The sequence below is a fragment of the Falco biarmicus genome, chromosome 2, assembly GCF_023638135.1.
Source record: "Falco biarmicus isolate bFalBia1 chromosome 2, bFalBia1.pri, whole genome shotgun sequence".
NCBI lineage: Eukaryota > Metazoa > Chordata > Aves > Falconiformes > Falconidae > Falco > Falco biarmicus.
The window spans coordinates 84037458-84063179 of NC_079289.1; the positions used below are offsets into that span (position 1 = coordinate 84037458).

At 43.0% G+C, this 25722-nt stretch overlaps 1 protein-coding gene across 1 annotated transcript; it reads right to left on the bottom strand.

Moving 5' to 3' along the window:
* Positions 1 to 5673: 5673 nt before the first annotated feature.
* On the bottom strand, positions 5674 to 24968 carry XK (X-linked Kx blood group antigen, Kell and VPS13A binding protein). The gene is made up of 3 exons (XM_056326954.1): positions 24290 to 24968; positions 13801 to 14063; positions 5674 to 8793 (listed from the first exon to the last, which is right to left on the bottom strand). The coding sequence occupies exons 1-3, from the start codon at positions 24532 to 24534 to the stop codon at positions 7967 to 7969; spliced, it is 1335 nt and encodes a 444-aa protein (XP_056182929.1). The 5' UTR covers positions 24535 to 24968; the 3' UTR covers positions 5674 to 7966.
* Between the last annotated feature and the right edge of the window lie 754 nt (positions 24969 to 25722).

Below are 25722 nucleotides of genomic sequence, written 5' to 3' on the forward strand. Positions count from 1 at the left end.
AGCCTATATGCTGCTAAATCATACTTAAAACTGCCTCTTAATATAGAATTACATCACTTCAGTCACACAATCACTAGATTTATGCGTTTCTCTTCACTCATTTGTCATGATAAAGCTTTTTTACTTCTAAATTTGCCCTGGTAACTCGGACACTTGTCTGTGAGTAGCCTGCAAAGCCCTAGCTGGCTTCAGTTACACTCAGGAGAAGCTTGAAGGCATCCATCCATCTCTTTGGAAAACTTAATGAAGATACAAATGACACATAACCTGGGCTTTGGACTGGGATGACTTTCTTCCAGGCTGAATTACCCTTGGATTAATAGCTACTGAAGCCTCCTGTTACAAGACTGGTTACAGCAGTTTATGCATACACACACACGCACCTCCCTCCTGTAATACATTTTGAGCACTTCTAGAGAAACCACTATTAAAAATGAAAGTAAAATGAATGGATTAGATTGGGGAATACAATTTCCGCAATATTTTTTATTCATTCTCTTTCCTGTTTTTATGACCTTTTAATATACGGTATGATGGCTTAATGATATTCTGCTATTTTCCTTGCTCAGGCTTTCATGGGAGTAGCAATAGGCTGGAGGTACCTTTCTCAGCTGGATTTAGGGATCTTTCTCACGTACAGTTTCCTGCCAAAGCTAAGGGGGACTGCGTCCACCTTGATCAAAATCAGAACATTGGACTGCTAATTACAGGACTGACAACACTTTCTTTTGTATTCAGAGACACAACCCCACCTCGCTGAGACTTTTGCTACCTGGCACGGAGGCTCTGCCACATCAGGCTCCAATCCTTTGTCAATTTTTTTCCATACAAATATGCTCTTAAAAATGCTAAAATTGCATTTTGTTTTCTATCACACCAGAAGTTATTGTGAATGAGTGATATGCTTAAGACCACACACAGTTTGTATTTTTTAATTTTAGATCTCCCAGTAGTAAATTTTCCCTTTCCCTTGCCATTTTTTTCCCCCTTTTCTTCTCTTGCTTGGAGAGACAACTGCTCATTTGCTGTTGTACCCTGGGAAGAACAGTGATGTATGGTTTATTAAGATAGCTCAAACACATAAGCCCTTGACTGCTACAGGACAAGTGATTTATAGGTGTTTGCTAATGGACTCCTGCTCGGGGCCCTTGGGGGGCTTCCATTTAATTTTGTACCAAGGGCAAATTATGCTGAAGAGCCAGGTGTAATTGGCATATGAGTCATTTGATAAGTTAATGGTACAGCACTCTTTAGCCTTCCCTGAATTTGCCTTACCATCTATCTTCATGGCACAACATCAACATCATTACTGAGGTCTGTATTTCATGGCAAGGCAGAAGTAATTTTTCACTTATTACATTCCTTGCCTGCTCCCACCTGATAACCTGTCTCGCCTGCAATGCTTCCATTTCCCTCTTACTCTGAAGTAGTTTGGTTCATTTCTGATATACACAGCTGAATCGCCGTGACTAAAGCTTAGCATGTGCGATGTGTTGGGTTTCTCCAATCAATTATATTTTATCTGTCTGTAAAGAACAGATACTGCTTTTACAGGGCATCACATCTTGTCGGCTGATGAAAAAAAATATGATCCAAGCAGGAACTAGCCAGCTACCACATGGTGTTAAAAACACTGATATATTGCATGGGTCATTGCTTTACTTTACATGCATAAGGGAACTGGAATCAGCTAAGCAAACCTTACATATTATGTCAGTAGTAATATTTCTGTTCTGACCATTAGCATGGAAATTGCCTAGCTGTGCTGAGAAGCAGAGTCAAAACTAACGTGTGCACTGCAACACAAGGTATATAATTAAGACTATGCTGGTATTAAACCAGACAAACAACAAAGAATTTTTCTAAAAACGAGGCTATGTCTAGATCAGGGAGACCACCTCTGTTTCTGAGGCTGGAGTACACTGCCTGCACGGACCTGGACTCCTTGTGGGGGGTTGGACCATGCATCTCAGAGCACCAGTGGAAAGATCTAGGCACAGCCTCAATGCAACATGTTTCTGAGTTGTCCCACACATTTCTGAAGGCTTGCAGTGACATTTTTTTTTTTTTTTCCATAAAATATTTTTTCTCATGTTTGGTCTTTTTTGTCCTTGTTGCTCAAAAAATAACTAGGGGGTGGGAAGGAAGCCTGCAATAATCCACAAGCACAATGAAAAAAAAATGTTTAATAAAGACCCAATTACTCTGCAGTTGTAAGGCTCCCTTGCTTTCCTTGTAGTTCCAAAGCTGATGCTACTCCTTTCTGAAATTTTCCTTTCCATTCTATTTTTTTTAAATGACACCTGCATGCTTTTGAGTTACTGTACTGCCCATAATTACTAAATTTTTCAACGTGGCAATGAAGAACGGATGCACTCTACCAGTTCAGCCCTTTCCAACAGCCATGCAACTTTGGCTGTAAAGAGTAGCCCTACTGAAAAACACAGCAGAGTGTTTCAGTGTGCCTTGTTTCTTCATTTCTATTTAAAATGACCACAATGAAGCAGCAGAGAGGAAGGAGGAGTAGTGAGGACATGTATTCTAAAGAACATAACTGATGTTACGAGGGCCACCAACTGCAAGACTACAGCAATTGCAAGTACTTCTCGTTAGCTGCTGAGTTCAGTGCGTGTCTTACCACAACACAGATTTACAATAACTGCAAATCCATGCATGAAAACAACAACATGCAACACTAGTACCTCGTCTGTAAGGTGTTGTGCTACTGTTTTGATATTTAGCTCCCACTCTAGAAGCCAGATATGAATTAATCTTCACCTTGACTACCTCTGGCATCACTCTCTATCTGAATCCATCCCTGATCATTTTCCTGAAAGTATCTGGCTGATTAAAGCTCTGTACTGACAGGGCACATTAATCAGATGGAAAGAATAGCTGATGAAAGAAACTTCTGAAGTTAAAATATGTAACATTTATTCCCTGTCACCCTGTTTGCTCTGTCAAAACAGGAACTTGAGCAATTATGAACATGAAGGCACACAAGGTGTTTAAGACAGGCTGTTTCTAGTTCATTAAATCAGGTCTCACCTTCAGAGCCAAAAAGTTACAACTGTGATGTTATTCCAGAAGGATCTCAGTAAGCAATATCCAACTAATTAGCAGCCACCCCTTGCTTAGATGCATTTAACCCATTAATGCTAGTCTGTGATTAGAAGCCTTTCACACAGCAGCATTCACAGCTGAATTTCACACCTGAAAGGCAGTATTTTCATACCTGACCGCAGACACTCCTCATTTCTGTAGAACTTAATTTCAGTGGCAAGAGATTTTCCTTATGACACTGAGAAATCCAAAAAAGGATAAAACTGGGGTTTTCTCCCAGGAGATGAAGTTGTTGTTCACTCAAGGGAGAAATTCAGTAAACTTTCATGTTGTCATTTCAAAGCACTTACCTTTCATTTTGGCCCCATTTGCTTTGGGGTAAACCCAAGACCTAACAGTTTTACTATACTTATTTTTCTTGGTCCATAAGAAATTATGCAACCTTTAACACCTCTTACTTTTCAAGTCTTCTGTCTCTGATGACTCAAACTCACCATCTCTGCCCAATTATCATGTATTCATGTTTCTGAGATGATTCCTGAGTGACTCGAGGCAGTCATCTCAACTGCATTTTAAAATACAGGATTATATATATCCACTATGGTGTTTGGCTTCAAAATCCCATTTTCTTTGGTACGTAAGTCCTTAATATAGGCAGGAAGTAATAGATGGTGTATGGTTTTAGACCAGATATTATCAGCTGCCCTGGGAAAAAATGTACTGGGGAATTAACAGAAGAAATCCCCACACCCCTTTTATTTTTTTGTTTCAAATTAGATTAAAGTTTACCTACCCCAGGTATTCACCAGTTCCTCTTTCCCTCTGTATCTCTTCATCCCCAGAACTTCTAGTCCTCTTTCATGCTAAGGGAAAGAGGTAGCAGTTATGTGGATTGCTGAGTGATATACAGTTTTATAACACCTACAGCATGCCAATTGCTTGGCTTGCTAAGTGGTCAGCAAGAAGTTCACGCTACAACCTTTCTCATCATCAGTAGTATTATTTTATCAGTTCCCACCTTTTCCTCCTGGAAACTGACAGTCTTCACAAAGCTTGTATAAACCTGTTTTACTTCCTCAGATTTCTTCCCTCAGAAAAATTTAATTTTAATATGTCCAATGAGTTCGATATGTATTGGGGAGAACAGGACTGACAGAGAAACAGCGTAGTCACGTAACCTTTTCTTTAAGAAACCATGTTGGAAACAGAAGTTATCAACATTGTGCCTAAATCTGAAATTTCACATTGAAGTTTTAATATACATTTGATTAAAAAAAATATATGCTGGATACTAACTTACAAATCACACCTTGAGACTGAAAATAATGTCTAGAAGAAAGGATTAATCACTATGTGTTACGGAGCACAGCTCTTACTAGCAGATAGTAGTGCTCATCACCACCAGGACTTCTAAAATCCTCTCTCATTGCTCCTCATTTACACATATTACAATCTATCACAATGTATCTATATACTCCTGTATTTATAAAATACACATATTTTATGTCTACATATACATTTACAAACACTTAAATGTGTTACAAAGGTTTTATGCAGTCATGTTGCCTCCTCAGTCCTCCTCAGTGTGGATTTTGCTGGTTATTCCCAAGGTCAGAGACAAGCACCTGGTAAATCCAGATGAGCATGAAAAAAAGTGTGCAGAAAAAAGTTAAAAGATCCTATATAAAGAAGTAATAATTTCTGATTCCCAATGCAAACCCACTGAATATTCTCATTATGCCAATAAGTAGCCTATACTGATCTTGTTCTGTCTCTTGAGCTGGTCTCAAACTGCCTGGCTCCTGAAAAATTTTTTGCTGAGACCCCAACCAGCTAAACAGCATTGGAAGCACCGCTGACTGGAGGTAAGGAACTCCCAAATCAATCACAGATTATCCTTCTGTCTTCTTCTGCTGCATGGTAACCGATGACAGCGTGCTCTATAACCTTTACCTTGGATTTCTGAAAGCAGCAGACTAAGAACTGATAGCAACACAAGAGAGTGTTTCAACATTTTAATTTGTGTTGTTTTACAAGTATAAAAGAAAACCTATGCATCAGATCTTGCATACTCTTAATACATGTGAATAATCCTCACTGAGCAATTCTTTGTGTGACTTGGGACTAATCAAATGAATACTTTTTTTAAGAGTAGTCCTATACCCTTCCGTTGAACACATATGCCTCTAACATTCATAGAGGAGAGCAAAACCACAGTAAACTTGCAGCAAGAGATCACTCATTCACACACATCCTCTAGCTAATACTGCCCTCTCAGTGCAGCCGCTGGGGTGTACTGGTAACAGCCTAGACTGTTGTCATCCTGAGAAAATCTCTTTCCTAGTATACAGTGCACTTTAGAAAAATAAGCTTGTCCATTAAAACACTGGTCTTAACAGAACATCACTGCCTCTGTGACTCCCTCTCATACCTTCTTTCTACCAGCACAGCTAGATCAGAGCATACGGAGCAACGACACTGTTAGTCAACCTGCACTCCATGATGTGGTGACATGAGGCACCACAAAAGCAACAGCCTTTACGTTGATGGAGTGTTTAAACTGTATTTGGTTAGTCTGCACAACTAAGGCAAAACCACATGACAATCATATAACCCATACAAATATTTCTTTTTTATTATTATTATTTTTCACTCTCATAACAGTGATTTAAATATTCAGTTCCCTATGCATGCACTTCAGGAGATTAGTATAAAAATAGGAAGTAATATGGGACACTCTCTAAAAATATGCATATACAGTAGTCTTCATCATTGGTATGTGAAGTTCAATGGTACCCACTATGCATACACACTGCACTCCTGGCTGTGGAACTCTCCTACTGTTGACTTACTGTAGCACAAACGTTTTGCTGGCTGAGGTTTACGAAGCTTCCACTGTTTCCAAATGGCAAAATCACAACTGCACCATCACTTACAGTGTCCAATGTCTGCTTTGAGGACTTGAAAGCTCTCTCTTCAGATATGAAGTACTTCTATATATGACGCCACTTCCCCCCGCGCCCCCCAAAGACTAACATTTCAGACCTAGGTACACCTGCAGACAGGCAACAACCATAATTCCCTGATTACTGATGAGCATCCAGCTATGAAGTCTGATACTCAGTTTTAGCTAAGAAACCTGAAAATTTGGCCCTGTGCACTGAACTCTGCAGGTTTGGAAGCAAGGCTTACATTCTCAACTTGCTCCAAATAAGAAATCTGAAACATTCTCCTACATCTAGAAAATCACAGAGAAATACTATACTGTACTTCTACATACAGAAGTACAGAGAAATACAGTAGTGTCTTCAAGAAGTCACTTCGCTATTCTATGTTCCTCAGACAGAGAAATTAGAACGGAAGTGTTTAGTATCTTCGCAGATACACGAGGTACGTTCCCATGGCAAGCTCAGGCCAAAAATTCCAATTACCACCCATCAATAATTTAATAAGACCTACATACACATACCACACACAGACACATATTGAGCAAAATAAAAACTGTAACTCCATTATAAAACTGAAGTATGAAGACATTCATTTACAGTGCAGGAAAGAGCAAAATAAAACCAGCTTAGCTCTTTGCAGCACTGCATGCAACATATTTCATTATAAATGACCTCAGACCTGAGGTCATTTGTGTATTTCCAATAAACTTTTGCGTGTTAATCTGCTAAAGCTTTCCCAGCAACTTGCAAAATACAGAAACGCTTTTACTTGTGGTGATACAGTGCATAGAAGAAAAAGTCAATGACTTCCATTTCCTCTCTCAGATTTCAAGCCTGTGATATTTCTGAGGTAAAGCAGCCAGAGAGTTTTGAACTACTGATACTAAACAACCATAACATAGCACAGCCTCAAGAATAAGGACTCAGTGTCTTCTCTCCCCACATAAGTCACCGGGTTGCCTGCTTGGTGTATGGCCAACCCTCTGACAATCAGGATAGCGCTCGTCTCTAACTTCAGCCATTTAAAAGGGAGACAGACAGCCAAAACTAATTGCCAAGGCATCTGGTTAACACTGAGTAATTGGTCTCCAGAGAATGATTCATACCATCTGACTTGGAGGACATTTTTAAGATGGGTTGAATTACTCCTTGGAGATGAGCACCTACATGATTAGCTCACACTATCTGCCTAACCTCTAGATATTTAAAGTTCTATAAAGTTAACAGCACCCTAATACCAGAACAGCACAAAAAGTATTAGATAAACTATAATATCACAAAAAGGAGCTATTCCAGAACATCACAATGTGTTAAATTTAATTCCCTTACTAACAAGCAGGAAACACGAAGGGTTAGACAGTGCAAAGCCAATAACCCATCTGTCCATTCTCAGTAACAATCACATTTCAGTAGTAGTGCTGCCTAATTCACCGTTTCTTGGCAACCTAGACTACAGTGCATTGTAGGAGTCCAATTCTTATACCACAGAGAGAAGTATTATCTTATTACACTGATTAGAGTGTAAAAAAAGTGTGCAATTTGATCAAAGCAGACCACAACAGTCAATAAGATAGCCAAGGTCTATGCTGTGTTTCCATGCTAGGGTGACATGCCATAATGACATCCTGTCTGAAATAAAATGCCTTTCCTTCCATCCTCAGATTTCCTGAGTAAGATGAGCATCAGGCCAGTTTTTGAAGGATGCCTCCTCGAATGACTTCAAAATAAGAATGTGAAAATAAACCTATGTGCAGAACACTGAAATAGAAGTCTACAAACAGTGATTGCTCTCCATACACACGTGAGTTTTCCATAAAGGTAGGCTTGTCAGTCATCATGCAGTGCTACACTTGCAAGAAAGAGAACCCATCCACAAGACGCAATGTCCAAGATACACAATGTTCCCAGGAGGCGATCTACCACCTTCCAAAGGCACCTACTTGCTTCCAGTTGTACTAGGCATTGGAAGAAACACTTTGATGAGGATTCCCTTTTTGAGAATCTATTGACTTGCTGCTGCTCCGTGCTTCATCAGTAGTTTCAGGAGATTTCACCTCTGCCTTGTCTGTCAGTATGGTGGTTTTGGGAGGCTTGCAAATAAAGCAGAGGAACTTGAAACAGGACAGCAAACCTTCGGAAATGCTGGATGAGAAGAGCTTTTTGCAAGGGTGGCAGAACTGGTAGAACACCAACATGAAGAGGACAGCCATGCAGTAACCTATCAGAAGCTGCAAGACCAACAATGGGGCGCAGACATATAGGTAGATATCGGTTTTATAAATGTACCACATCAACAGGAGGAACGCATTCTCTATGAATCGCAGCATGTAATACACAGTCAGTCGGTACCAGTTTTGGGATTTGTTAATTAAGTCAGGATCGTTGAGCTTCACCTGCACTGCCGACCAGCAGAACATGTTAATGCCAGCATACAGGAAAGTAAGAAGGCACAAGACTATGGTAGTACCGACCCTGCTCAGTGCCTTCTCTATGTTCTCAGGAAATGGAGACTTGCTTTGCCAGAATAGAATCCATGGGTAGAAGAAAAAACCAAAGAAATTCACTAGTACAACGGGGAGAGTCCAGATTTGAAGGACTGAACTGAAAAGCACCAACACTGTAACCCGTGTAGCAATCTCAAAGCTTCTCCACATGAATATGCAGAGGTAGGCGGCTGGTTTCACGCTGACATCATAATCGTCATACTTAATCTTAATAGCCAGGATGTTGCAGCGTAGGGCACCGTATACAATTGACAGGAGAGAAAGGACCATAAAGATACCTACAAAGAGAAAAGACAAATCAGGACCTTGAGCTTAGCAGAAGTTGCAGACACAGAGTAGTGCAGATGCAGTTGTCTTCACAGCACTCCTGGGTAACGTAATGCCAAAGAAGTCATTCCTTGTATGCACTCCTGGGTTCTTACTCTAACTCTACTTCTTATTTTGGTCCCTATTTGTTACTTTTCCAAGTACTTTTCCAAGAAAAAAAGGCACTTAACAGTCACAAGTGTCTCCCTCCTCCCCTTGCCACAGGCTGTTCATACATGTATTTTCTCTGTCATTTTAGCTAACCTCTCTCCCACCCTGATCCTCAAACATCTGAATTATTTTGAAAAAGAATGAATTAAACCTTTATAACTAATTTTCCAAGAGCACTCAGTAAGCTGGAAAACATTTGCCATTTTAGGTAGTAATTTTGCACACGCCAGTTTGGTTGTGCATATATTCTCCGAAAATGGTTATGTATTTGCTTGTTTAACATAAGTCTTTAATAGCTGTTTTTGAACATCTTTCTTACAGCACTGTACTTGATCTGAGAACTTTTAAACATGTTTTAGAAAAACACTGGCTGAAAGCAGAAGAGCAAGCGAGTGCAGTCAAGAATACAGCTTGAGAATATCCTGTGGCTCTTCACAAAGGCTTTCCAGTAGTTTTGAGCCGGCTCTAGAACTGTGAAAGAACAAATAAATTCCTGCAGCTAGTGAAGCAGAAGAACATTCTCAAGAGTTAAATAAACAAGAAATCTACCCAGCTCGGACAGGGTGCTGCTGTCCTGGGACTCTGCTTGCTTTCTGCTTTCATAAGTCAAGACGTTAATCTTATTACCCATTTTTGGTTTAGGGATTCTATTTTAATCCCAAACTTGTCTTAAAAACTCAACCCTTCAAAAGAGGCGTTTCTCCATTGATAGAATCACGTCTTGCTAACTCTGGTTTAATGTAGCAGTCCAGTCCTGGTCCTTGCCCAAAGATCAGTACTGCCACCAAACCTTCAGCTCAAACATCACTTTTAAGTCTGTGAGAAAGATGGTTTGCATCAGCCACAAAGGGAAATGTGGGAGGGTGACATTATGGTTGCTTTTACTCATCCTGAGCAGGCAAAGAAGTGAAAATTTCATAAACAAAGTATCTTTCCCTGGAACAGTCCCAAATCCCCCCATCAGTCCTTACAAAGGCAGTGTTTCGCTTCTTCCTTCCTACTGCCAGAAGGCTGTACTTTTCTTACAACTCAGAGGTGTACACTCACAAAGTCACTCAGGGAAGAACAGTTCTATTTTGTTGGGTTGTTTAATTAGGTGTTTTCAAGACTTGGTCCTTCCCACTTGAGAAATTGCTAAGAGTAAATTCTGCTTTAGATAAGCTACAACACAAATACCTATTACTGAAATCTTATATTCAGCTGAAGAATCTTGCTACTTATTATATATACTATAGTTTCTAAACTGATAATCAGAACCCTTGAAAAATAAGGGTATTTCTTTTGTTACTTATGGCAAGACACCTAAATACAGTATTTTTTTGGCTTTAAGACATAATTTCAACATAGAAAGAATTATTGACACTGAAAATATGTTGTTCAAACAATGAGAAAAGTATTCTGTGGTCAGAGCTTGATGAGTTGAGAAGAAGCAACTGTAGCAGCATCCTAAGGTATCTAGTAAGACCACCTACAAAGCCCAGTCATGAACATTAGGAAAATGACATTGCAAACATTAGTAAATTGAAAAAAAAAATCATAAACCCAAAAGTTCTGTTTTTGAAGATGGCAGTCACTGCTACAAATTTTCATTTTTAAAAAGTACCCTTTTCAGCAAATAATTTTATTTTTAAATGGTAGGAAATCTGCCTTTTGGGATTATTTTATCACAGTAAGTAACACTTGAGAAAGATAATTTGACTGTTGTTAATGGCACAAAAACTTTAAACTTACAAAAAGATTGCTCTTAACAGAAGCAGATCTTCCACATTCAATACTGCACACTGAGAACTGGACCTTTTCAAAAGAAAGAGGCCAAGTCACCACCCCCACCCCCAATCCCCAGCTAGCTGTTTTTGTAATTAATGCTAACTCAGGTCTTTTTGGCACCTTCTGCTTTTGCTCTTCTCCAGGTGGTACTACTTAAGAGGTCAGGATAGCTGCCCAACAGTGTGTAAGTGAACCTGAGCCTGATGTCTGCCACCTCTTTGAAGCAAGGTTACAGCAGGATGGAATAGATGACCTTTAAATGTCTCTTCCAACCCAAACTATTTTATGATTTGGTACAGGGTGAAGCCCAAATGCACAAGACACCTCAGCATCTCTTCTGGGAGTGGCCATTTCAAAGTCAGACTGGGCATTTCACACCCTAACAAGTTAGAAACCTCTTCCCAGTTACACTGTAACAAAAGAAAGAGCCAAGGGTCTAGAACTAGGACTCAGATTTGGCTATTGCACGTAGTTTCCAGTGTTGCATTTAATCAAACAACAGTTCCATAAATTTCATGCTCAACAGTCACTGAAGCTTTGTGTCTTTCATCACTAAACCTAGAGGCTTTGTGCTGCTTTTGCACCTCTCTTTAATTCTCTTCATTTTACATTCTTGGCAGACAGAATGCCAGACACTGGCAAGAACCTGATCATCCAGAAGAGGACCATAATGAATGCCATGAAATACGCAAGAGAGGAGCAGCACAGCTCCTGTTGACAAAGGGCTAGGAAGGATGCATGCTCTTTTCAGAACTGTTCAGTTCAACACTGAAAGCAATAATGAGCTTCACACAGATCTGAAAGAGACAAGCCATACTATACAGCATGATGGTAAACAGTTTTAGGTTCACAGGTGATACTGACCTCATTACCACTGACCAAGCAGAATTTACACAAGGTAATGGACAGGGTAGTGTAGGAATCCAGAAAAACAAGACACTGATGAGGAGGCAAGAAAAAAAATAATGTGGAAGTCAAGATACAAGACAACAGTGATAATTATAAACAGACAAATGGAAAAGTACATGCACTTCGGAGGATGAGAGTCAAAGAACATGGAAGGTGAAGGCATCTGAAGTGTGGAAGAGCTGGACTGGCTGTTAAACTACTTTGACGATGCTGCAAGGTCAGAAGGTTGAAGACATGTACCTATATATGAGAATCCCCATGTACACATAACAAACAACAGGCTGAAACTGTGCTGCTATGCATCATTGCCCTTTACTCTGGAGACTGAATAATACTGCTGGACACAAGGTACTACAGCAGAAATAAGTTGGCTAAAGAGATTGCAGAAAGTTTCAATATTTCAGAAGGTAAAACACACACAAGAGGAATACAGTTAGGATTTTTCATTTTTCTGATGAATGAGCTTTAATAGACATTGCCATTGTTCCTAATTCACTGATTAAGAAAATTAAAAAGAAATTAAATTCTTTTGATTTCTGTATTTTAGAATTACATCTGCTATGGAGATGGCTCCTGGGAGACACAACGCGACTACTACATTTGCTATCGGATTCACCGAACTCCCTGGTGAACCAGCAATCTCTGGTTGTCTAACTTCACCCACAGAAGGTCACTTACCAGTCTAGGATTCAGAATTCATCTCAGCAGCAACTGATAAAAGTCAGAAGTAATAGGGTGTTACAAATCATTATTAAATATGCAATTCTCTAATCATCTGGAACACAGCATTTCTCCTTGCCAATCATGACCGGTAAGGTCAACATCGGTAATAGAAAAAATACAACAAAAAGGTATCTTTCAGAAACAAATGTCATCTGCAGCAAAGTGACTGGAAATCTTGCTAATTGCACTGCTCAGCAAAGGATTCAGTGTTTTGTTCTCATACCATGTCACAGATGCCACGGTTGTTCGAAAAGCTACCTTAGCTGTGAAGCACTTCAGAAACTGTCAGGAGCAATGTCTTTCAATTAATTACTGCTATGACCTTAAACAAGTACTTTTTTGATTAAGACCTTCACATGTTGTAATACCCTTATGTGCTGACTCGCCCTTTACTATACTCATGTTTTCTATTCCCCAAGTTGAGGGGAGAACCCTGATGTTATAAAGGCTTCTCCAAAAAATCTTAGTTCCTTACCTCGGTACACTGCCAACCAAAGCACCTGAACCGAAGAAAGCATTCGGGTTTGTAACGTGTCACCCTAGCTTCAGCCTCCCTAGCTGCAAAGCTAATAAAGATCCCCGGCCTCTTGGGGCCTCAGCGATGTAACAAGAGTGATTTTCTATTTCAATGGAAACAACCTCCATAGTTCACATAGGTGCCACAGTCCTTTCTTACACCAAAAAGCTGGTTGTCCTACAACCAGCTAGAGTAGGTTCTTCATTTAGCAGCAAGTCAGCAAGTCAAGACTTTCCCCCCACCCCCCACCCCCACCCCCAAGGAACTGCAGCACATCATGGAACAAGATGCAGAGTCCCACAATAAGAAAGGTGTGTCCTGGTAAGTCCACGTGGTGCAGCACTGCTTGGTGAAGGCTTAACAGCTTGAGTCCAGAGACGAGATGGCCACATTTGCATACCGGCTTATTGAGTCCTGACTTCTGATTCCAAATTCAGAGTCTGGCACAAGTAAAGACAGTTCATGTCCTCAGTCCATATTTGAAACTGCACTCCTGAAAGTACAGCTTCCTTAATGCAGCATGGCAAAACATGCTCTGCACTGTACGCCAAGGAATTTTCCAGAGTTTTCCCAAAACCAAAATGGAACAGAGGTAATTTTTTTTTTTTCCTCTTCATGAAGACAGCTCAGTTCCTCCAGCTGCCTCCCTCTCATGCCATAATGGCCACCTTATCAAATTAGTGTTTTTATAATAACCCAAGTATCCTACAGGGAGTGTCATAGTCTAAAATACAATGATATAAACTTGAGAGCAACATCACCATCAAAAGCTGTCAGGGAGATTAAACCCATTGCAATATGTTTGGTTCTTGTCCAGGGCAGCTACACTTGACTGCTGACCCTTTACCTCTCCCTCCCACCAAAATATGGAGGTGATAACAGCTCTACCTACTTCTGGCAGCCGTGATCTCCTGCTGCAGGACACAGATGTAGAGCTGGAGTGTGAGCTGGGGTGCTGAGCCGAGGAACGCCTGGATCACAGACGCCCTGCTGAATGCAGACCTGTGCGTACACAGCTTGCCTTCAGCCTGTCCCACTTCTTTTTCAATTTCTTCTGAGTACCCATCCTTGGGCATCTGCCTCTTCTTTGTGATGCTGACATAGGGCTCTTCAACTCTGCCAGCATGGAAGTAAATGTAAAAGACTTCCACACACCTACAAGAAAAGGAAAAAAGCATAAGCTTTCCCACTCCTCAGTATTTTAAGCCATGACATAACAAGTCCTAGGTCATTTGTTCATAGAGCAAAGCCTGTACATTGTCTCCTCCTGGTAAATTTGGAACATGACAAGATTTCACTCTTTTAAATATGAACTACTGTTGGAAGAAGGGTTCACCGGAGTCAAGAAGACGCTCAATATGAGTTATGCATCTTGCTCAGCTTTATTAGTTTCTAACACTACTTATATAGAACCGATACACATGCATATTCATAAAGCAGAAATATAATTGGTTAGTAGTCTCTAAACATGCACAGTTCTCACACCCCTAATTACCATGACTAAAATAAGCACTCTATCCATGTAGCTGATTGTGTTGCTGTGCTTCAGCCTTGTAGTTTGTTACTCCCTGTTTTCCCATACCAGTCCCTATCTTTCTTGGCCCTGCACCTGCTTTCCCAGCAGCTGTATCTCGTTACAGCCACGGCCTGTTGGCACAACATAATTACTTGGTCTCAGGATTCAAGAATAGCTGAAGGCTACCTTTCTCGTTATCTTCAGCACAGCAACTTCAGCACAATTCTGATTACAGGCCTATCCTAATACCAGGCCTGGATTGTGCAGATCTTCAGAGATTCTAAAGCCATGCTTCTGCAGCCGTTCTTCTACAAACTACATGCAACTAGTGGGCAAGAATCTGGCAGTGCCCTTTGGACTGCTTGTACTACTCAGACATGAGAGGAGGTTTAGTTGTTTCCTATGAGCTGTCCTTGATCTCTGCTGTCTTATTGAAGTCCTTGAACTACTCATCCACTACAATGTTCACAGGCTGCCAACCCAGGACCTATGTCTTCAGATTCTCTGCCTTTCTCTTCTTGTTATCCATACATCTGTGGCATGCTAATGGGACATGGAAATAAAATCACTTTTCATACCTTTGCCTTAAAATATCTCAAGACACTGGAGAGAAGCTGAGGGTATGAGCACGTGCACACACCTCACACAGCTGGACTCCAACACTTGCTTTACCAAGCAACGGTCCAAAACATGAGTAACAAGCCACAGCCGCAATAAAGAGAAGAAGGAGCTTAGAGCCTCACAACTCTGGAAATTAATTTTTTTTGAAGACACTGAAATAGGAGCTTTACTCCTTATGTTTGCTTACGTTTATTGCACTGTTTAAGGAATATTAAACACAATCTTGCAAAAATATTCTAAATAAGAAGACACAGTATTTCCAGGTGCTGCAGCTCTTCATACTTGAGACATGGGGGGAACCAAACCTTCTTGTTTATGTAGGTCTAACTTACCACAGACTAACTTCCAAGGAACAAAGTAGTGTCAGCGCATGCACTTCATAAATCACACCTGCTGACTCTACCTATACACAGACAATAATTCATACATTTGGGAGGGAATAGAAAAGAGCTGAAGGGCTTGGCAGCAGCAAATGCTGTAGCAAGGGCAATCTGGCTCCTCGAGTATTAAAGGAGATAACACAGCCTCAGATAGATTTCTGAAAGGACAGGAAAGTTTCTGCAACTTCCTTCCAATGACTAGTTTTAGATTGGCAAAAAAAAATTAGAAAAACTATTCTAAGAGAGTTGCTTGGATATGAAGGTATCAAGTGTGGCTTGGGCATCAAGCAGGTCCCAAACCAGACAGGGTAACAGTCAACTTTGGGAAGTAATAACAAGCAAGGATTTACTGAGATACAGGTGAAGTCACAAGCTGAAGGGGAAGGGGAAGGGAAAGGAAAGAAAACCCTCTATTTCTGTCACATTGCATAGGGTCCTAAAAATACAGGGCATGCTGTGGAGGAGTCCATGTACAGCAAGACTATAAAGGATAAATGGCATTGACCACTGAAAAATAAAAAACCCAAAAGCCCAAACCCCGTGCAAACATAACCTGTTTTCTGTTTTCTACCTAACACTGGTACAGGCTTCAAGAAGAAAAGCAACTGTAGTGTGAGCAGCAGAACTGATGAGGACTCGCTTCCAGCCCAGAGGGAAGCTTTGGGGAGAGAAACCCCCACCGCAAGGGCGACTTGTCGTGCCACCTCTGCTCTTTTCTCCTCCCAAGCCTGACATGCATAGCATCTTCTTGTGTAGGCATCAGCCTCTGATGATGACTGAGCTGCCTTCTTTCCTTCTGTTGTGTCTGCTGGGGTTTGTCTCCTCCGCCTGGTTGCCTCTGTAGGTAATACTTGCTGGAATGCAGCATCTCCAAGTCTCTGACAGGTCAGATTTGGCCAATTAGTTCTTGTAATGTAAAAATAAGGTTTATCATCTATTTAAAAGTATCTCATAATTAGAAATCATGGAGCTATGCTTGTCTGAGACTTTGAATTCCTGTTTCCTTCTCAGCCTGACTTTTTTTAACACTTGCAAAGTCAGAGTCTATCACAGTCTTTCAGGGGGAAGCTCACAGACTGAGCTGTAAAGCAGCACTGATAGCACTGATAAAAATTCAAATAAAAGCATACTGTTTTTTATTTTAATAAACTTGACTTCATTTCCTCCCCCCCAAACTGGACCCCTAGCAAGTTTCAACTGCTCTAGATGGAGAGCAGTTTTAGGATTCTGTAGCAGTATCCTTGATTCACTAGACTTGAGCTACCATTATCACTAAAGCTATATGAAGTACCTGGTGTGCTGGAAGCTCCATTCACAGTGGTGACTTTCTATTTTTCCCCTGTTAATCTTTTCAGTCCCTGCCAGTCCTGTTCTGTGTGAAAGAATTCACACACCCAAAAATAAAGTGTGAAAAATTAATAAAGCACAACAGCTTATGAAGCCAACAGAGATTCTGAAACCAACAAACTGATTTTATTCCAAAAGAAGGATCCCAGAACATTTTTGTCTCGCTTAGTATTCACAGCTATCTATTCATCCTGAGCTGAGGGCAAGTCTGAGCTATTACGGAACATGAGATCTCAGCATCAGCCTCCTTCTAATCACATGGCCAGAGTTAAGTCAAAGGACCCACCTAACAAGTATGCATTAATCCCATAAAAGAGATAAGATTCATAAGACTACTGACTATAGCCAATGTTATAATCACAATGTTAGGTTTCAGAGCAAAGCATTCCATTTGTATTTATTAGCTAGGTATTAAGTATTAGTATATTGTTTGTAATGGGAAATTTGATGTCTGTATAGAAAAGCAAATGATGGCAAAATGATCTGATGAGCAAACCTGAGAGCTAAAGGGGACATTTACCAGTACAACAGAGTAATAAAAACTGTATGTGCAAGCACTCAGAATACAGCAGTAATGATGCCCATCTCCTCCCAAGCCCTCCCCATCCCACGCAAGAGAGTCTCTGGAGGTCATGCCTTCTGAGGCAAATAACAAACGCACTGAAGACTGTAGCTGGTGCCACTGCTCAAGCAGCTGCTGCAAACAGCAGACTGGCAGCCGATACACTAGAAAGAAACCACCGATCTAAATGTGTAAGTAACAGGGCGTAAGAGGGGCATAGGCACTTGAAGAACCATCCAGATGAGAAGTGACAAAGTAAGTACCAATTCAGATCATGAACCTGTGCCAGGTTACAACTTTGCCTATGAAGTACATTCTGAAGGGTTGGGCATCTTGTCTTTAAATGAACTGGCTTACTATTTTTTTAGTATGAAACACACTAAAGAGACAATGCAAGAAGGTGTTGCTTCATACCTGCCGCTTTTGAGAGATGGGACACAGCTCGATGCAAGCAAATGTCACTTTAATTAGCCTAATAGCATGATTATATACACATAAGCAATTGTTACATCTTATTCTGATTGGTCCAAAAACTTGTGATTTCTATAACTATGTGGCAACTCGCGTGAAGATCTCACGCTAGCTATTTAGCAATTCAACAACAGTTACAAGACAACAATGTCTGCAGTTCTTGCACCATGTCCTTCAGCAAGCTGACAAACAGACCGCCTTATTCCTTGTATAGTCTCAACTTGATACTTGGTCCCTGTTTCTATACCCTTCAGTAATTTCTCCTGTCCCTTTATCACCAGGGCTTGTGGCCCACAAGCTCGAGCGCATTCCTTTCAACTAACTGATTGTTACTTGTGGTCCTGCTTCCCAGGCCCCCTCCTGCACATACCAGTTTTCCTCCGTGGTTACAAACTGCTACAGAATGGAGAATTCCCCAGAAGCCCCAGCTGCTCACTGCTCATCGGTCCAGAGGAACAGGAGTGAGAGATCCCAACTTCTGCACAATCCATCTCCTGCAATGCAGTCATGTTTAGGGCCCTTTCAACAGGTCCACATGTGGCATCAACAGCAGAAGGCATGCAGCTGGCCATTTTCACTGCATGTAAAGCAATGACAGCTGCAGTAAAGTCTCTGAAGGAACTAAAATTACTCTGAAGAAAAAAAAAATGCCAGATCTACTCTCTACAGTGAAACCTAACAGGTAGGAAAAAGATGGTGCCACTTTCTCTCCTGCTGCCAAACCTTGGCAAGGAGAAGAGCTACACTTTTTCAAGGATCCTGATGGTGCCTACGAAGAGTGATTCAGCAGCAACACATTCGTCTTCTACACAGTCAGTAGGAGGAATAATCCTATCCTTATATGCCTGCTGAGAGCGAGCACCTCATTCTCTCTTTTAATCATGAATGTGTGGGATTTAAATACAGGCAAAATAACAGTGGTGGGAAGAGGGAGCAGGCAATGAAAACAGGGAATGATGGACAGCCAGCAAGCGTTCTAAGAACAAACGTCCATTTAAGACCTATCCAGAGGAACAGGAGTGAGAGATCCCAACTTCTGCACAATCCACCTCCTGCAATGCAGTCATGTTTAGGGCCCTTTCAACAGGTCCACACAAGGCATCAACAAGAGAAGGCATGCTCACGTGCCATGCTCACGGCAAACATACAGGCAGGTTTCTCTAATGACTCCGTTTTTAGTAATTCATCTTCTTTGGAGAAGTGTGCAAAAGACTTATCAGTCCTGTAGATTTACTTAGCTGTGTCAGGCAAAGATTTGTTCCTCACTCATCATTCTACCTTCCATCTGCGCTGACTTTCCGTTCATCGCATCATGGGTGCCTAACACATCTGCTCAAGAATAAAGATGAAAAGAAGAAAAAAAAAAAGAAAAAGAAAAAAAAAGCCTGAAGAGGATCTAGGCATATTCTTACATTCCTCCCATCTGGAAAAGAGGGAGATGCATCAACAGTTGTCAAGTTTAGAGCTAGCAGAATCTCCTACAGTAAAGTCTACCAATGGAAGTCCTCAAGAAGAGAGATTTTTAGACCTGTGCTATTCTGAACTATAAAGCAGGTCACTATCCACGAGAGACAATGCTTCTGTATAACGTGACTGAAGCATTATCTGCACCATTAGAGCTTACTGGATTTCAAACTGCAGATTTAGGTGCCTGAAACATTAATGACTCTGAAAATTTCAGCCTATAGGTGTTTTGGTTTGGGTTTGGGTTTGAGTTTGTGGGTTTTTTTGGTGGGTTTTTTGTTTGGTTTGTTCTGTTTACTTCCTGCAGCTCACAGAATCTAACTTTGGCTGTAACACCAGCTCCTCTGGCAGTTTGATGCAAACTTCCTACTGCATCTGCTTTACTGCTGTCTACACAGTACACAAACACATGTAATTGTTTCTCCTTATGCCTTGAGAAACAAAGCCTGATCCCATTTAAAAAAAGAAAAAAAAAAGCCTATTGTTTATATCCTTGTCCCATCAAAATTTGAGGAAAACAGTCATTACTGTTCTATATAGGGGCCTCTTACATTTGCTTTTGCTTTTTTTTTTTTTTTTTTTTTTTTTTTTGCAAGAGTTCATCATTCTGCAGACAGAGCCATCTCCTAACTGCATATTCCTCGTAAAGGCAGAGCCTGCAGGCCCCCATTCAGCTAACAGAGCACTAGGGATGGTAATTTCAAAGACCAGCAGAGACTTAGCTTTCCTCTCCATGAAGTTAGTATCAGAAGGACGCACTGCCAAGTTTACACCAGTCCTTTCTGGATATGCCACTTAGTACTGTCTTCAGTAATCAGATGGTAGGGAACCATCACATCCAGCAGACTTATGGTACAATACCACCAACACCCCTGCTTGTGACTGTAAGCCCTCTCTGTTCAAGTCGGTTTGTTGGAAATTGTACTCCTCACTTCAGCTCCTGATCTATTAATTGTTTGCAGAATAGAAAAGGGGAAGCAAGTTAACAGAGGGTTCTCTGGCACCCTTCATGAAGAGTTATTTGCACTTTGAACAAATCCCTAAGTGTGGAGCAGTAAACAAAAATACATCCAGTTATTATATATTCAAATTGTCACAACACCTATAATCTCAAGATGATCTCAGCGCTACAGGTGCCATCCAAACGAACAGGGAACAAAGAGACAGTCCTTGGCTCACAAGTAGCCGATAATGAGCCAAAAAGCTCATCATGGTCTTCTCTAAAGAAAAATGTGTTTAAGCTCTCATTGACATTGGCTATCATTTTAAGTCATTTTTTGTGTTATAATTTACTTTATGTGGTAAAAGAATCTCCTTTTACAAAAAAAAAAAAGTATCCAAATATACTTTCTAAACATCCAGACAGATTAGTGCTCTTACAAGGAATGGCATTTATCTGAAATGTTGCAGGAATCCCCCACCGTGTCTAGAGACCTGCAGTCACTTTGTTCCAGCCAACTCTCTGCACAGTCTCCAGTGTGCCTCTATCCTGGGGACCGGAGCCAGGCGACTGAGGGAGGCAGAAATTTTACTCTACAAATTGCTCCGGATTTACAGAGACATTCTTGGGGAGTGGGAGAAGGAATTAAAAAAAGGGTGCGTTAACAGTCCTCTCCCAGTACAGCAAAAGTCCTCTCCAGGAAGAGGGATGCTTCCTAATTTTAGTGCTTCCAGTGGCAGCAGCAGGACAGCGAGTGCCTCCCGAACAGGTGGAGTGTGGGTGTTTTGGGAAGGTGGTGGTATGCAAGAAGGTTTTATATGGGAATGTACTTTTTCCCCCTGTCGCACAGGGGATTCAAAATAGGCTGGATCATTTGGCTTGCAAAGCTAAACACCCTCCTTCCCTGCCAGGATATTTCCAAACCATTCCCCAAAATTTAAACTTAACTTTTTAAGGAAAAAAGGAAGGGGAGAAAAATGTCTAGCTTTTAAGATGATGAAAACTCACACAATGTACATGGGCTGTTTGTAAAGCAGTGCACTGATATTTGGGTATTTCAGTCTGAACAGAGCAATACTAACTATCCTGTATCATGTCACAAACCCCACAGAGGTGGCTAAAAAGTCAGCAATAGCTTTTTTAAAGCAGATGAAGCAGACTACCCTCTGTTGAAGCGTGCCATCTGAGGCAGCCTAAAGGCTCTTTAACATTTCATTCTGATGCTGCAAGCAGACAGGGCCTGGGATGGCTCTACTGTCTGTGTCCTGTTTGACCTGATTTGTCCCACTCTTCCCTAAAAAGCCCTGGGCCTGTGTGTCCTGGTTTCAGCTGGGACAGAGTTAATTTTCTTCTTAGTAGCTGGTGCAGTGCTGTGTTCTGGATTTGGTATAAGAACAATGTTGACAGGACGCTGATGTTTTTGGTTGTTGCTGGGTGATGTTTACACTAAGTCAGGGACTTCTGTTTCTCAGGCCCTGCCAGCCAGAGGGCTTGAGGGGCATGGGACATTGGGAGGGGACACAGCCAGGACAGGTGACCCAAACTAGCCAAAGAGGTATTCCATACCATGGGATGTCATGCTGAGTATATAAACTGAGGGAAGGAGGCATTACTTACAAACTTCAGCATTAAGGCATTTGTCTTCCCAAGTAACTGTTACGCATGATGGCTTTCCTGGGGATGGCTGAAAACCTGCTTGCTGATGGGAAGCAGCGAATAAATTCCTTGTTTTGCTTTGCTTGCATTCACAGCTTTTGCTTTACCTATTAAACTGCCTTTATCTCAACCCACAAGTTTTCTCACTTTTACTCTTCCAGTCCTCTCCCCATCCCACTACGGGGGGAGTGAGCGAGCAGCTGTGTGGGGCTTAGTCTCCCGCTGGGGTTAAACCCCAACACTGTGCCATTGAAACGTGAGAGAGACCGAACACAGGGGATGGAATAAGGCTTTGTACTGGAGAAGCAGGTGACAAACAAGAGCAGGACTCTCTGGTGCAAAGGAGCAAAGGTTTGCCTGAAAGGATGGGACAAAACTACTCCAGGGACAATGGTCCTTTTCAGCTTACAGTGGTTCAAGTCACAGTGAAGTGATGATACAGCCAAAAAGTATTTTGCCTTCTAGTAATCACCTCAGACTTGTGTGTATTCCAGTCCACACGGGACACAAAGCCTCCTGCACAAAGGAGGGAAAGGTAAGGCATTTCATGTGCTGAAATACTTCATCTTTTACAGTGCAGACCTACACCTGATTGGAAGTGATTGGTCTCTTCCGACAGATACAACAATAGGCTATGGATAGGAAGACAAAGAAGAGAAGAAAAAAAAAAAAAAACCCCAAAAAATTTTAATGTCTGTCTCTGACCAACCACTTCACCCTCCCACACTGCTGTACTGTATCCTACAGACCCATTTCCGTGAATCTAAAGAGAGGTTGTTTTCTATGAAACTTCTCCTCTTTGTTTGTAGAGTCTTTAGCAAGATCTAAGGTTTTCAGGTGGCACAAGCGTACTACCCTTTTTTTATTAGTAATTATAATTCCAGTTACCCTGGGTCTAGAGAGAGGTTAAAATGCATCACTTCGTACTGCCTAAACGATGCCACCGGGACTGTGGCACAGGCGTGCTGCAACACTTCCAGAACATCTCCAAACCTCCTGGAAACGTTAAGTTCATAAATCTTTGAGAAAGGCGGAGCTGTTGACACACTCATAGACTGCAGCACCACGGAGAGGAGAGGGCTACTGTATGCCCACTAGTTTTATAGCAGTGACAGCAGCTGGGAGCTCACCAACACAGCAGACAGCACGTTCTGCTCAAGATGAGACTTGTGTTGCAAACAGATAAACTTGACTATCAGAAAGAAAGAGAAAGCGAAATCATGCCTGATAGTTAAGGTCAAGGAAAAAGTCTATATCTCTTTCAGATAATTAGAAAGAAAATCCTCTAATTTGTTCTCGTTGCTTACATCCTTTTTTTTTGCTTCTCCATGTCTCGCAGCTTGACGCGACATTCTCTCCTTGTCTGACCTCAAGAAATTGATTTAGAATGACAAAAGCCATGAACATAATTTTTGATAGTTGCTTTCTCTTTGGCCTCACTCTTCATTTCCAAAGAATGTGGCAGTATTTTGTTCTTAGCTTTTAGAAAATTGGAGCTCTTCAAGAACTTAACTGTTAATCAGTAACTCATATATCTTTAAAACATCGACAAAACAAACAAAAAAAAAATAATTCAGCCATAGTTATAGAGGAATTCACTGTTTTTGAAGTGTAAGATGTTTTGTAACATCCAAACTGTTCACCCTCATTAGCGTGAACAAATCTTCCTTTTCCACACTGTTCAGGAACTTCAGCAAGTTAGGGATACTTCTCCTAGCCTCTACTACAGAAACACTGTATTTCGTTCCTTTTCTTTTTGAAAAAGAGTCTTGAAGATACATTTAAAATGAAAGCCCCTGGCAAACAAGCCCTTTGCCATGGGGTTGCAGCACCTCTGTAACTTTTCACCTGTTTGTTTGTTGGGGTTTTTTCCCCCTAAGGACGCTTTCAGTGAGAATTTGAACCGAAGCTGAAAAATCTCCATAGCAATTTGGGGCAAGAAGCCCACTTCGGAAAGAAGAGCCGTAGTAAAACATTGCTAGCATTTCCAAGACGCACAGACGGGATGGGTACCGCCACGGCTTTGAACTAGCAACTGAGCGAGTCTCCTTTTCTCTCTTGGAAGAGTAACCTCAGAGTAAAGCGCTACGGATAAGCCAGCAGGCACAACCATTTGTAGAAAGCCACACGGACAGAAAACAAGCGCAGGACGCGGCAGCGGCGGGAGGGCGCGGGCTGCCCCCAGCCCCAGCGCAGCGCAGCCCCCGCCCGCGCCCGGCCCCTCCGGCGGGCTCAGCCCGCGGGCGCCCCGTGCCTACCGGGGGGAGCGCCGCGCCCCTCCCGCCTGCGGCCGTTCGCGGGGAGAAGGTCCCCCCGCGGCTTCGGAAATAAGGCCGGCAAGGACCCGGCGGCGGCCGCCACCCGGCACAAAGGCCGGGGCGCCCCCGGGCCGGCCCGCTGAGGGCGAGGACGGGACTCACCGACCTGACGAGGGGCCCCAGCTGCAGGAGGTGCAGCAGCAGCACCAGCGGGCGGTCGCGGCTCACGTCGCGGTGGATGAAGACCAGGCTGAGCTGCACCAGCGCGCAGGGCAGGAGGGCGAACAGCAGCGTCAGCCACTGCCACATGCGGTCCCCCGCCGCGCGGTACGCCCCGCTCAGGCACAGCGCGGCCGCCGTCTCGGCCACGAAGAGGACGAGGGAGACGAGGACGGAGCCCGGGAATTTCATCACCGCCGCCACCCGCCGGGCGCGTTTTCGCCGCGCCGCAGCCGCCCCACGCCCCGGCCCGCCCAGCCGCCGTTGCGGCGCCGCGCCCGCCAGGGGGCGCCCGCCAGGAGCCGCCGGCGCAGCCGCCGCCCTCTGCGCCCTCGGCGCCGGCCCGCGGCCCTCGCCCCGGGGGAGGCGCGGGGGTCCCCGGGGACCCCCCAGTGGCGGAGCCGGTGCGGGTGCGCTCGGCCCTATGGGGGCGTAAATGGAGGAACGCTCCCCAGTGGCGCGTTGGGGGGCACCCCCTCATCGCGTCCCCTCTGGCTGTGGGATGGGTAACCGCGCTCAGCGCCGGTGGGAGGGCGGGGCGGCCCTGGGCGGGCGCTCGGCAAGCTGGAGAGCACAGCCTGGCAGGAGGGGGCGAGGGCAGAGGCCTGCACCTGGCAGGAAATGACTATGTGTAACAGAAAAGGCTAAGGGACAGCTGATTAATAAAAAAAGCACCACCACCCCAACCACAAAACTGTGGAAAGGAGCAGTGAGCCCTAGCGAGCCCCCCGATACACCTGGTTCAGACCCCTGTCACCCCAGCGGGCGGGCTGGTGCAGTGCCCCTTCACCGCCTGCCAGGCCTCTTCCTTCACAGGTTCCTTGGGTCACAAACTCCTGTGACACCAGCTGCTGGCCAGCAGCATTTGCCTACTGTCTCCAGGCCTCTTGCCTTCGCCAGCAGACCACCCCATGCCCCTCTCCCTTGCCACCAGAACTCTGGAGACACTCTGAATATGCACAAGGCCACCCTGGCAGTATCACTTGATGCCCGCGTGGAAAAGCAGCAAAAGGTAATAGCCCAAGGGAAAGACAAGCCTTTGCAGTCTCTCCACAACATCCTGAATCTAAGCACCTGGCAAGAAACAAAGCTCCTGAGGTACCAAGTCAGGCTGGCAGATGGTGCTTGTATCCTGCACAGGAGTCTCCACTCATCACCGCTTCGCTCCTCTTGGTGCAGGTACTTGTTTCGTGCACAGCTGGCTCTGATGCCTGTCCCAATAGATCTCATTTCTCCTTGCCTGTTCCCAGTAACAGCAAATCAGCATGTGGAGGTTAGCTACCAACCTGAGACCTACGAGGAGCACAGCAAGAAGGCAAGGTACAGTTTGGGAAGCTATTAGACCATTCATGGGATAACACTAATGGCTACTTCTGTATG

Coding starts and splice junctions, on each gene's coding strand:
- XK (XM_056326954.1), bottom strand. CDS start 24,534: ATGAAATTCCCGGGCTCCGTCCTCGTCTCCCTCGTCCTCTTCGTGGCC. Junction 14,064..24,289: donor CAGCTGGGGCCCCTCGTCAG/GTCGGTGAGTCC, acceptor CTTTTCTTGTAG/GTGTGTGGAAGTCTTTTACA. Junction 8,794..13,800: donor GGAGATCACGGCTGCCAGAA/GTAGGTAGAGCT, acceptor TTCTCTTTGTAG/GTATCTTTATGGTCCTTTCT.